General features: G+C 42.2%; 1 protein-coding gene across 2 annotated transcripts in view; it reads left to right on the forward strand.

The window, feature by feature from the left end:
• Positions 1-1724: 1724 nt before the first annotated feature.
• Positions 1725-13451, forward strand: part of LOC124273561 — a 28262-nt gene continuing 16535 nt past the window's right edge. For both annotated transcript variants that reach the window (XM_046708851.1, XM_046708844.1), the window contains exons 1-3: positions 1725-1883; positions 9940-9985; positions 10709-10831. In XM_046708851.1, the coding sequence (XP_046564807.1) occupies positions 1737-1883; positions 9940-9985; positions 10709-10831 (316 nt within the window). In that variant the 5' untranslated portion in view covers positions 1725-1736. The remainder of the gene's footprint in view (positions 1884-9939; positions 9986-10708; positions 10832-13451) is intronic.

Below are 13451 nucleotides of genomic sequence, written 5' to 3' on the forward strand. Positions count from 1 at the left end.
GGACATAGAAGCAACATAAATTCAAGAAATAACTCACATCTGTGTTCTGCCATAACTCAATGTGTGATGCTGTCAACGTGGAGGCCTTCTGTCTGACTGAGCCCATGTGCTTCTGTTCATGTGATCAGATTTGAACTGCACCTCACCACTGGATTGTAAACCCATAAAGATAATAATCTATTTAAAAGTCAGAAGATTTTCATCCTTGTTAATTCATTGTACATCTAGGAATCCCAAATCTCAGACCAGTTCCCAATCTAGGAATAGTGCGAGATTAATGTATCAAACATGTTATATGAGTGATAATGGGGATAGTTATAACCCACAAATGCGGTCTCTGAGATGAAAATAACTTCAGTCCACCGTGAAAATTTCCCGCAACACTGCAGCTGACATTGCAGTCTCCAGCAAATGAGGTGAGGTGAAATTGGGTTTAACGTCGTGCTTGAGAATATTTCGCTCATATGACGACGTGCGTGCGTGTGTGTGTATGTGTATGTGCGGCTGCTTGTACTAGCCCAGACTTATGCTGGTTTTATAGTGCTAGCCCACTGAGATACCACGCCGCAGTGAAGCATGAATACCCCACTCAGACACATTATACTGACTCCGAGCCGACCAGTCCTTGTTGTACCTATTAATACCGAGCGCCAGGCAGGGACCAACAAGTACCATATTTTAACGTCTTTTGGTATGACGCGGTCGGGGATCGAACCCGCGACCTTCCGCTCTCCGGGCGGACGCTCTAACCACTACACCACGAAGGCTGACTCCAGCAAATGAGTGAGTGGGTTTAGTTTTACGCCGCTTTTAGCATTAGTCCAGCAATATCACGGCGGGGGACACAAGTAATGGGCTTCACACATTGTGCACATGTGGGAAATCGAACCCGGGTCTTCGGGCTACCATCGTATCATACCAGGTACCCAATTTACTGCTGGGTGGACAGAGCCAATTTTCAACAAACTCACTTGCCTAGACTGAGACCACACGTATCACATGTGCTTCGTTGTGGGGCAGGACTGAAGTCCCGGAAACTCTCTACCGCCTCCAGTCCGACATCATGACAAACCACCCCCCAACCCCCATTTATTAAAAGTTATATACCCAGTTGAATGAATTGGTCTCAAAATTCCGAACTGGTTATTGTACTAAGCTGCGCAATAGGATGGAACCCAGTCAGCAGGAAAACGAGACTGTTGTGTAGTCAATGTTTTGACTTGGTCCCCCGTATTATCGTACAGTACGACTTAACCCTGATGTTACATGCGTTCGATATAAATACGAAGGACTATCAAAACGTTTTGAGCCTAAAATACTTCTGGTATATGCATGATACAAATAACTGTATGATACTGGAGCTTGGTTTATATCATCCATATAAACGTAATATTGACATGCATACATCTAACCACATGTACCCCTATCGGAACGGCAGAAATGGATAAGCTTCAGTACAGAGCAGTCATATAGTATTTAGTCCTCGAGGGCCACCCGGCGAAGGACATTAAAGAGCGATTGACAGCATTATGAGTACCCCATGGGACTCAGTACTAAGCTTAACGTTTATGAGAATGGTATAAACCATTCTTTAATATCATACAGGTTTGTTTCATGCACATATAGTCTATCGTTCAGAGTATACTTCATACACTATGGTTTTGTTTACCGTTCATATAGAGTTCTTAAGATTATCAAACGTGTTTTGTTTCTTTTTCAGTGCATTGTCACTGTAAATGGAAAAACTTGACACAAAGCGGATCTGTCTTCTTTCTAATTGGTTCATCCGCAATATGGCCGTACTGGTTGGAGCACTCGTTATTAAAATTGGGAGCCAGAAACAGAGCGGAACAGGATCGGAATGGAAGTTATCACTGGATAAGGTATTTAGACATATTAACCATAAAAAAAACAATTATCAGCTCCTGTATTGCACATAGATTAAAAGCTACTTCAGATGAACTTATTCACTGTAATCAAACTGGTTTTATACCAGGTAGGACTATTAGCGAAAATACAAGACTGCTATATGACATTATGTTTGAAACAAAACAACAAAACATTCCTGGTTTTCTAATTCTGATTCATTTTGAAAAAGCATTTGACACTGTTTCTAAAGATTTTATCAACCCACTTTTACATAAATTTGAATTTGGTCCTGAAGTGATAAGGCGGATAATATATTGACTTTTGAAACAACATCTTGTGTTATCCAGCATGGTAATCTCTCTGAATTTTTTGCTAATGAACGAGGATGTAGACAGGGAGACCCACTTTCCCGTTACATTTTTCTTTTCGTAGCTGAGATTCTTCTTTGTATGATAAGAAACAATGAAAACATTAAATGTATTGTTGTCCATGATGATAAGTATAAGCTGGATCAATACGCTGGTGATACTAAACTATTTCTTGATGGAACCGAGGATAGTTTATATCTTGCTATTGACACAATTAATGCATTTTATAAAATGTCAGGTCTGAAAAGCAATTTAGAAGTGAGGTGAGGTGAGGTGAGGTGAAATTGGGTTTAACGTCGTGCTTGAGAATATTTTGCTCATATGACGACGTGCATGCGTGTGTATGTGTATGTGCGGCTGCTTGTACTAGCCCAGACTGAAGCTGGTTTTATAGTGCTAGCCCACTGAGATACCATGCCGCAGTGAAGCAGTGAATACCCCACTCAGACACATGATACTGACTCCGAGCCGACCAGTCCTTGTTGTACCCATTAATGCCGAGCGCCAGGCAGGGACCAACAAGTACCATATTTTAACATCTTTTGGTATGACGCGGTAGGGGATCGAACCCGAGACCGTCCACTCTCTGGGCGGACGCTCTAACCACTACACCACTGAGGCGGTCAATCAATTTAGACTGGATTGGATCAAAAGCTAAATCTACTAATAAAATATGTAATGACCTGAAAATTGAATGGGTGGCTGGTGAATTTGATGTACTAGGTATTAAATTTACGCCAGATCTGGAACAACTATGGGTAATCAACACCAGAAAGAGACTGGAAGAAATTAATAGACTCTTAGCATCTTGGAGAAAAAGACATTTAACACTTTCAGTGTGTGGAACAGAATAGCAATCCCAACGACTCCTTTGCCTGGATGAAGTCGGCTGGTCTTAAATGTGAAACTGAGGGCTTCTTTTTTGCTGCTCGGGACCAGTCACTTCCCACTCGTAATCGCCAAAATGTGATTCTTAAAGAAAATATCAATATGAAATGTCTATTATGTAATGAATTTACAGAGACTGTCCAACACCTTGTCAGTGGATGCCCTTCTTTGGCACAAACAGCATATCTTAAACGACATGATGGCATGGCTCGTTGCTTTTACTACCGTCTCCGCCATGTCTGTGGCTTTGACTCCGAGGTCCATCCATGGTATGACCCTGAACATGTCCAGGGCCTCATGGAAAATGATGCTTTCAAAGTTCTGTGGAATAGGCCCATATACAGCCTCAGAAAAAATCCCCATTGTTCACGGTGCCCTTGGTTTGGTACCACATGATATCTTGGCGCAGATCAAGAGAGTGCCCGGGTTCTCCATCGGGAGCACAGTCCTTCTGACACTCTGGGTCTCCGGAAAGTTCTTGGTGGGTTCGACTAGGCAGTGTTACCTGGGAGAAGTCCCATTCGCTGTTTGGGCTGCGTGTAGAGTGGGCGAGGGCCCTGAGCAGATGATGAGCCTCACCAGCCTGACTGTGCCAGGATCACCCGAACCCTCTGTGCTGCATTTTCATCTTTAATCTGTAAAGCAATAATGAAAAATAATAATAATGTAAGGGCCTGATGATGTACGCCTCTTCGTGGTGGACCTAGAATAAACGTACATCACCCAGTTAGGGCTGAGACCCCGAAGCTGGTTTTCTTACTGGGTTACAATTAGGCAAGAAGAAATCAATCTTTCAGTCAGCCTTCTTCCGGTTGTCAAACCAACCACACTGGAGATGGGACTTGCCCCAGGGGAAGGCACAGAACACAATCAAGAATATCTTGGTCAAACCATCTAAAAACCACACTACTTAAGTGTGCATAAGTAGAGTGCTCAAGTGGCAGCAGACCCAAAACTTCTGATGGACGTCCGTGTCAACCTCTCTCCTCTTCCTGATTCTTGTGGCATAGAGCCAATTGGCCCCGAATTTTCTTCTTGTTCATCTACTGCAGATCTTTCTGAGAACCCTGTTTACATTTTGTTCAGTTCTATTTATCAGAAAATTTGTGATTTACCTTGAGAGAAACGGAGGCCAACTAAACAACTAAATGTGTATTTTCCCCAAAATGAAATTGCTTTACTAAATGAGGCGATTTCCCTAAAATTTTCTGCGGACTGTTCGTTATATGAAGTGAATTGTTGTGTCTATGCTGCCGCTCGAACTATGGAGGAACTTCACACAGTTTCAAAAGAAAATCCATCTGATGAAAACAACAAAAGACCAAGGAAAAACCGTTTCTTGTAAAACTTAATGAAACAAGAAGAAATATTTCCTGGATTGAGCTGTGCCTTGAAATAAGATCATCAGGGGAATCCCATGTCTAAAAGGCAAAAGGCAATTTGGAAGAAATTAAAATTACAATACAAGACAACGAAAGAAAAGGTTCTTCTCCAGATTGTCGATTCGCTTAAGGCAAAATTAAAGGTTTGGACTGAAAGAAAGAAAAAATGGGAAAAGAAGAACAAGTTTATCAAACAAAATAAACTTTTTAGAAATAATGAAAAACACTTCTACAGGCAACTTAAAACAAATGGTGATGGTGAGCATGATAAACGGCCTCCCATGGATGCCAATGAAAGGTTCTGGAAACAGTTGTGGTCTGTGCCCGGCGACTATAACCTTGAGGCACCATGGGTCAATGATTATGACCATGCAATGCATGACAAAGTAACTAGGTCGTTTGTCTGTTACATCTCACCAGATTGCCTGAAAAGTGGCATCAAAAAGTCCAAATCTAATATAGCTCCAGGCCTGATATGCATTCGAAACCGGTACTGGAAACTATTCCCCTGTGTCCAAACACCATTACTCCACTGTTTCAATTCTCTCGTGGACACAGGTGATGTTCCTCCATGGTTCTGCAAAGGTCGCACAATACTCCTTCATAAAAATGGAGACTTGACTGATCCCAAAAACTTCCGCCCTATCACATGTTTGAATACACAATACAAATTATTCACAGTTTGACCAACCTCGTGTCATCATACTGCTTTGCTAATGATATAATTTATAGAGAGCAGAAGGGAGCAAGAAAGGGATGTTGGGGGTGCAAGGACCAACTTATTGTACAGAAAATGATTTTGGAAGAGGCCTAAACTTATCACCGCAACCTCTCCATGTGCTGGATCGACTACAAAAGAGCATACCAATATGAAAGACCAGGTTCTCCTTGTCGAGTCCTTGTCTACTGATATTGGCATGACATTTGGACTCGACAAGTGGAATACTCTTCATTTGAAACGTCGCAAGGTGGTTACTGGTGGATCGGTAAGGTTACAGGGGGGAGGAGTTATTGAGCATCTTGTGGAAGATCAGGCCTACACCTATCTTGGAATGGAAGTTCGAGACAAGCTCCAGAGTGGCCAAATTCAAGACAAACTTCGGGCCTAGTACAAATCTCGCTTAAAGAAAATCTGGAGCTCAGAGCCACCAATACTTTTGCTGTACCAGTCCTTTCCTATTCCTTTGGAGTAGTTGATTGGACAAAACAAGCCATCCAGAGTCTTGACCGCCTGACCAGAAGGATCATGTCTGATAACAGAGCCCACCACCACCCTCGTTCCTCTCGTAACCGTTTATATATGCCAATCAATTCTGGAGGTCGGGGTTTGATTAATGTGGAGGCTCTTCATGATAGAATTTTACTTTTGCACATATTTATTTATCGGATAATCCTCTGGTAATGTATGTCAAGACTCATGACGAAAGCAAGGAATTCCACAGCTATTTAAGCGTGCCAAGGTTGTTTGACAGAATCTGACATTTGATGATGATTTTGCTGATGGCGTTGTACTGCTGGACGGTACAGCAATGGGAATAAACCAGGTGAAGTTATTCACCAAGTCTGCCCAGAGTCGGTCTTTTGTGGAGAGGTCTTCTGAGAAGCCAGTGCATCGTGTGTACATACAGTGTGTGGAACAGAATAGCAATCCCAACGACTCCTTCGCCTTGGTGAAGTCGGCTGGTCTTAAATGTGAAACTGAAGGCTTCCTTTTCGCTGCTCAGGACCAGTCACTTCCCACTCGTAATCGCCAAAATGTGATTCTTAAAGAAAATATCAATATGAAATGTTGACTATATAATGAATTTACAGAGACCGTCCAACACCTTGTCAGTGGATGTCCTTCCTTTGCACAACATCATATCTGAAAAGACATGATGGCATGGCTCGTTGCCTTTTACTATCGCCTCCGCCATGTCTGTGGCTTTGACTCCGAGGTCCATCCATGGTATGACCCTGAACATGTCCAGGGCCTCATGGAAAATGATGCTTTTACACTTTTGTGGAATAGGCCTATATACAGCCTCAGGAGAATTCAAGCCAACAAACCTGATCTTGTCCTTTTTGATAAAGCCAATGAATTTATTGATATCATTGAATTTTCTGTCCCTTTTGACAGCAACGTGATTGGAAAGATTCAGGAAAAGCATGATAAATGTGCGGACCTCGCCTTTATAATGTCTCGCTTGCATCCCAAGTACACTGTCGTCAGGCTCCCCATTGTTCTCGGTGCCCTTGGTTTGGTACCTCCTGATCTCTTGGTGCAGGAGAGTGCCCGGGTTCTCCATCGGGAGCACAGCCCTTCTGACACTCTGGGTAATGCAGAAAGCAGCAGTGTTGGGGAGTCTACATATTCTCCGGAAAGTTCTTGGTTGGGTTCAACTAGGCAGTGTTTCCTGGGAGAAGTCCCATTCGCTGTTTGGGCTGCGTGTAGATGGGGCAAGGGCCCTGAGCAGATGATGAGCCTCACCAGCCTGACTGTGCCAGGATCACCCGAACCCTCTGTGCTGCATTTTCATCATTAATCTTTAAAACATAATAATAAATGGATATTTCTTGTGCGCCATAGTCCAGAGCATGCTCAAAGCGCTACATATATAAAAGAGTCACTAGAGTTCATGAGGAAGATATGACAGTTCGTCAAAATGACCATGAGAATATTTCGCAGTTATAGGTTGTAGACTTTTTTGAAGAGGAAGGTTTTGAGTCCCGATTTGAATGCTTCTAAGGATCAAGGATTTTTGATGGGAGTAGGAAGACCGTTCCACAGGATTGGTGCTGCATATTTGAATGACCTATGGTCAAAGTGTTTGAGATGAATTTGGGGAACTGAGAGAAGATCTTGATTCTGGGAGCGGAGAGAACGGGCAGGCATATATGTTGACAACACCTCAGAGCGGTATGGAGGAGCTAGGCCGTGTCTGCAGCGGAAAACAAGAGTGAGGATCTTGAACTGAATTCTGGCTTCAACCGGCAGCCATTGCATGTTGGATGTTTTAGTGACAACTCTGGCGGCGGCATTTTGAAGTTTTTGAAGTCTGAAGAGAAGATCATTGGAGATTCCAAACAGTAGGCTATTGCAATAGTCAATCCTGGAGAGAACAAGTGACTGTGTAAGAACTTTAGCTATATCTGTGGTTACAAGATGGTGGATGTTACCAATAGAGTGGTGATGGAAGTAGCCTACTCTACAGAGATGGTTCACATGTTGCTCCATGGTGAGACAAGGATCAAGATAAACACCTAGGTTCTTTATACTGGATGAAAGTGGGAGATATGAGTTGGCTACTGTGATGTCCGTCGAGTTTATCCTTTTCAGACGTTAGGGTGTGCCAATCAACATAGCCTCAGTCTAAAATCCTAGCAATCTCCAAACCAGTTCATATTTTCAATTCCTTGCCCAAGCTACCAGCAGAATTTATTACTTCGCTTGTAAAACTATTTTTTAAATTCATTTGGAACGATAAAAATGATAAAATAAAGAGAAGTGTAATAAAAAATAGATATGAAGAAGGAGAATTGAGAATGATTGATACAAATAGATTTATTGATGCTTTGAATTTATCCACTTTAAGACTTTATTTTAAAAAACAGTGAAAACAAAATCCATGCAATATACCTTGGATTAATCTTATATAGATTACTATCAATAGAATCTTTAAAAGAAAGTTTTAGGTATTTACTGAACATATTACCTGAATCATGGACACATACTTTAAAGCACTGCCATTCTATCCTAGTCAGGAATTTGAATATTAAACAATGCCAGATACATTTAGTGAAAGCATTACAAGGCTGCAGGATTTTGTATGATACACTTATTTGCAATGATAAATACCCAAACATTTGTGATAAATGGCAGCTTTTATTTCCTGAAACTGACTTTGATTGGAAAAATGTATTTACAGTATATAGACAGGGATTACAAGATACAAAGCTTATAGACTTTCAATATAGATTTCTACAAGGTATTATTTATACAAAAAGGAATTGGTCAAAATGAAAAAAGTTGATAACAGTTTGTGTTGTTTTTGAAATAATGTAAATGAGAGTGTGTGTCATGTATACTGGGGATGCCAGGAGACACAGACCTTCTGGATAAACCTACAAACTTGGCTTAACAACCTTTTTCCTCAACCAAATCAAACTTACTTACAATAGTTCAAAGACTTGCATTCTCACATCACCATTCTCACATCACCAAACACACCCACACTCTTTCCCCTACACACACAAGCACCTACATCATACCTCACCATTCACATATACTCACATACATTCACATCACAACTCACATTAACCCTCAAAATATCACAACACTACAAATGACTTTTTAAAGAAACAAACAATTCATATCATTACATTATATACATGAACGATGGAAGAATTAAACAAATTCATTGAAAGCACAAATCAATAATTATTGTATACTGTACAAATCACTGTCGATGTTGTTATCACCACATGTGGGATTTTCAGACAGTTCAGTTCTGTAGTGGTAGGTTAGGGGTCCTTCCCCTGCATGTAAATCTTTACACACTTCGGCGGCATGTCACTCTGATCCCTGCTGATCAGACGGTACAGCCTTACTGGCGGGGCACGTCACTCTCCCCAGACACACAGATGTCAGTTCACATCACAGGCGGCATTGTCAGGATCGATCCATCACGATCGGCGGGACAGCCTTACGGGGTGTAACACCTACCCCGGACACTGGATACAAAAGGTACACCATGTACTTGGTGACTTTACACATACACGATATATACATTTCACACACACATGATGTGTTTACAGGGCTGTTTTACAGTCACTTGATACACAATACTACCACTATACATTACACATGAATGCTGACTGAATATTATTACGCCAGTATATTAGCTTAGGGACATTCCCAAATGCTTTCATATAAATCACAATTCCATCCTATTACTAACCTCAACAATACTATTACATATATTTCACCTAAGTTAAGGTTACATATTTTAAGGTGAAATGCCATCAAATCTCAATACATGGAAATGGAAACTGGAACTGGAAACTGAGGCTTACGTATACATATACAAACAATTCATTGACCTATTCTCACTAAGACATAGCATAAAATCATAATACTCACACCAGTTGAATATACAGGAAAAACAGCCAACCTGACACACACATACACTGTCCAACTGGTTGCCAACTGACAACTTTCAAATCAGTCCTTATATACCACCCAAGTTGCTTGATTGACCCCAAGCTTACTACCCAGATACATACAATGGTCTCTCAAACTGCACACCTCCAACACAAACAGTCGCTCACCGCTTACATCACTGCTCTTGCTCGCAAGTCCTCACCCCAAACCTGTCCCACCTCCAATATATGATAAAAACAGACATTACACTACTTGTGATCCTGACACATACTTATCGTCTGTTGTGTAGGTGTACCAAAACTTGGTGATGAATGATATTTCGACCACAGAGCATTGTGAGTGTATTTATATATCACGAGCACAAGCTTGGCAATATTACCCGTTAATATCAAATAGTCTTTGACCGAATTCGATGCTTGTAGTGACTTTAACCAAGAAATGTGTATTGAAAAGATTTCGGAAAGCATACCTGCCAATTATCACGCATTTGGCTTTAGACGCACGCTTTTCTTACTCATGTGATGCTCTCACAACAAACTGATCAAATCTCACTCCAGACTGGGTTCATGTGAAAAAGTAAAATACATATCTGTTAAAAATAATACAAATAGGCCTGATTACATCGTTTTCTGTGAATTTTCTGAGAATGGTCAATTATGCGTTGGCTTGGTCGCAGTCCAAATTAAGTTTTTTTTTTATCTATTAGGCTTGAAAACTCTGAGAAAGTACCAAATACGAACCATGCACGATAACTATTTTTATTATGTAATCAAGTTATATCCAGTTTTCCAAAGCAATCATAAAACGGACTTGGCATAGACTGAAGCTATATTAAGCATGAAACTAAATGTCAGAATTTGTTCACTTGTGGGCTTATAACTTCTATTTTCACTGTCTTATATTTTCATTACAACCGAATATACGAATGTACCATCTCTATCTGCTCATACTTATCACATTCCGCTCTCGCAGGATAAATGCTACGGCGGAATAGTCATGAGATTGTCGTTGATAGACAGTGTTTTGGTGCCATTAGTCACCTATACTCTATTCAATAGCGGAACAATCCTATCAAGCATATGATGATGATACTGGGAACGACCATCCAGATTTGCAGTTTCTCAATCTGCTGATACCAGTTGCACATTTCTCTGGCCTTGACTTTGACAGAGGAACCACAGGTATGTCATCATCTATTATACGTTGCATATAATTCAGTACATTAATTCAGTTAGTTATGTGCGTGTATGTTTAACCGACATAAGGAACAAATCAGAATATGTATATCCAACCTCCAAGTATATTTACGTATGCATTATCTAATACGGAACTGTTTCAAACGCGATTTTGAACCAGGTCATGAAAAACAGTGAATGAATGACTTTACTTTTACGTCGGTTTTAGCAATATCTCAGCAGGAATTGACAACGTTGAGGGACTTGGCCAACACAGATGGTTCCGACAGAAAGCTTCTGTTCTATGGAGTAATATGGTGGCTGATTAGGGCCATCACTTTCTCGCTTTCTCGCTTTCTCGCTCTATCGCTTTCTCGCTTTCTCGCTTTCTCGCTCTATCGCTTTCTCGCTTTCTCGCTCTATCGCTTTCTCGCCTTGATATATCGCTTTCTCGCTCTATCGCTTTCTCGCTTTCTCGCTCTATCGCTTTCTCGCTATATCGCTTTTCTCGCTCTTCGCCTTGGTATATCGCTTTCTCGCTTTCTTGCTCTATCGCTTTCTCGCTTTATCGCTTGCTCGCGTAATGGTATCGCTTTCTCGTCTCGTGCTATCGCTTTCTCGTCTCGTGTTATCGCTTTCTCGTCTCGCGTTATCGCTTTCTCGTCTCGCGCTATCGCTTTCTCGTCTCGTGTTATCGCTTTCTCGTCTCGTGCTATCGCTTTCTCGTCTCGTGTTATCGCTTTCTCGTCTCGTGATATCGCTTTCTCGCTTTCTCGCCTCCGAATTTTAAGGCGAGAAAGCGATGGCCCTAATCAGCCACCATAGAGTAACGAGAACGGCTCCATCACAGTACCAGCAGCAGGAGTGTACCTGTCTTGAGACCGCCTCCGTGGTGTAGTGGTTAGAGCGTCAGCCCGGAGAGCGGAAGGTCGCGGTTTCGATCCCCGACCGCGTCATACCAACAAGTAAATATGGTACCTGTTGGTCCCTGCCTGGCGCTCGGCATTTAATGGGTACAACAAGGACTGGTCTGCTCGGAGTCAGTATAATGTGTCTGAGTGGGGTATTCATGCTTCACTGCGGCATGGTATCTCAGTGGGCTAGCACTATAAAACCAGCTTAAGTCTGGGCTAGTACAAGCAGCCGCACATACACATACACATACACACGCATGCACGTCGTCATGTGAGCGAAATATTCTCAAGCACGACGTAAAACCCAATTTCACCTCACCTCACCTGTCATGATGTCTACAATGTTAAGATCTCACGCTGAGCAGGTCTATCTTGATGTCCGTGTATTTCAGAGCCAGCCGGTCTTCTCACAGCAATGAGGAATTGCTGAACCTGACCAAACCAAATGGCTTTGAAATATACTGAACCACAAAAGAAATGTCGCACTGATAGAGGGTTTCTTAAAGCACACACTTTAATTCACTCTAATTAACAATCAAAACGGAGGACTGAGTTCAAACGTGACAAGTATGGTTAACACATTTTCGGGAAACACATTTAGAGTTCACACAAACAAAATCACCAAAAATTGTACCAGTAAGATACCCCAAAGTCGTGTGTGGCCTCTATAGGCATCGATCAAATCGTTGCATCGTCTGTACATGGAATGAATTAGCCGGTCGATGAAGGTCATACGCACTTGGGTCCATACTCTGCGAAAAGCCTTATCGAGTCAAGCCGTAGTTGTCGGCCATTCAATCTTCTTTGAATCTCGTCCCAAAGATGTTCTACTGGACTTAAATTCGGACTGAGTGCAAGATTTTGTAGGGTTTGGATGCCATGCTATTTTAGGAAGTCTAATGTTGCTCTGGCAGTGTGGGCACGACTGTTGTCTTGCTGGAAGATGTGATTTCTGTAACGGCCAAAATGTGGTACAACGTGGGGGTCTTATGACTTGGTCAATGTAGCGAGCAGCTATCATGTCATTCTGGACCACGATTCTGGAACACCACGGTGTCAACTAACTGGTTCAGACCGATTGCACCCCACACTATGATGCATGGACCACGCCGAGAGTCTCTTTCAACAATACACTCATTGGAAAACATTCACCACACCCTCGCCATCGACTGTCGAAACACAATATCGGCTTTCATGAGATAACAGCAGAGTTCTCCATTGTCCAAATCGCCAATTTCGATGCTGAGTTGCCCATTTTGGTCCGTTTGGGCGGCGATGAGCGGTGAGGACAGGACTACGATATGATCCCTGACAGTTTCTTCCGCGCAAACGCCCACGCACTGTATCGGCACTGATGGGTTATGAGTCCCAATGGTCTGCCGTGCTGTTTCCCTCGCTTTGGGGAAGCGATCCTGCAGATGGTTGCGCACAATCTGTCAGTCTTGTCGTTGTGATGTTACTGAAGGTTGCCCACTGCGTGGACGGTATTGAATGCTGTTAGTGACCTGATACCACCCCTGCTGTCCTAACATGAACATTAAAATGATTGGCTACCCTCCGTGCAGTCTTGACAACTTGCAACGACTTGGTTCCTCTGATCTCTTGTAAGACGTGGCATGGCAGTTGTGTCAAAACAAAAATGATTTCAGGCGAGTTTGGGACCCGCTTTCATTGGTAGACGTGTCACGACATGCACGTGCATTTTCATTTTT

Source organism: Haliotis rubra, unplaced genomic scaffold (assembly GCF_003918875.1).
Source record: "Haliotis rubra isolate DU_JTF1 unplaced genomic scaffold, ASM391887v1 Scf1035, whole genome shotgun sequence".
NCBI classification, from domain to species: Eukaryota; Metazoa; Mollusca; class Gastropoda; order Lepetellida; family Haliotidae; genus Haliotis; species Haliotis rubra.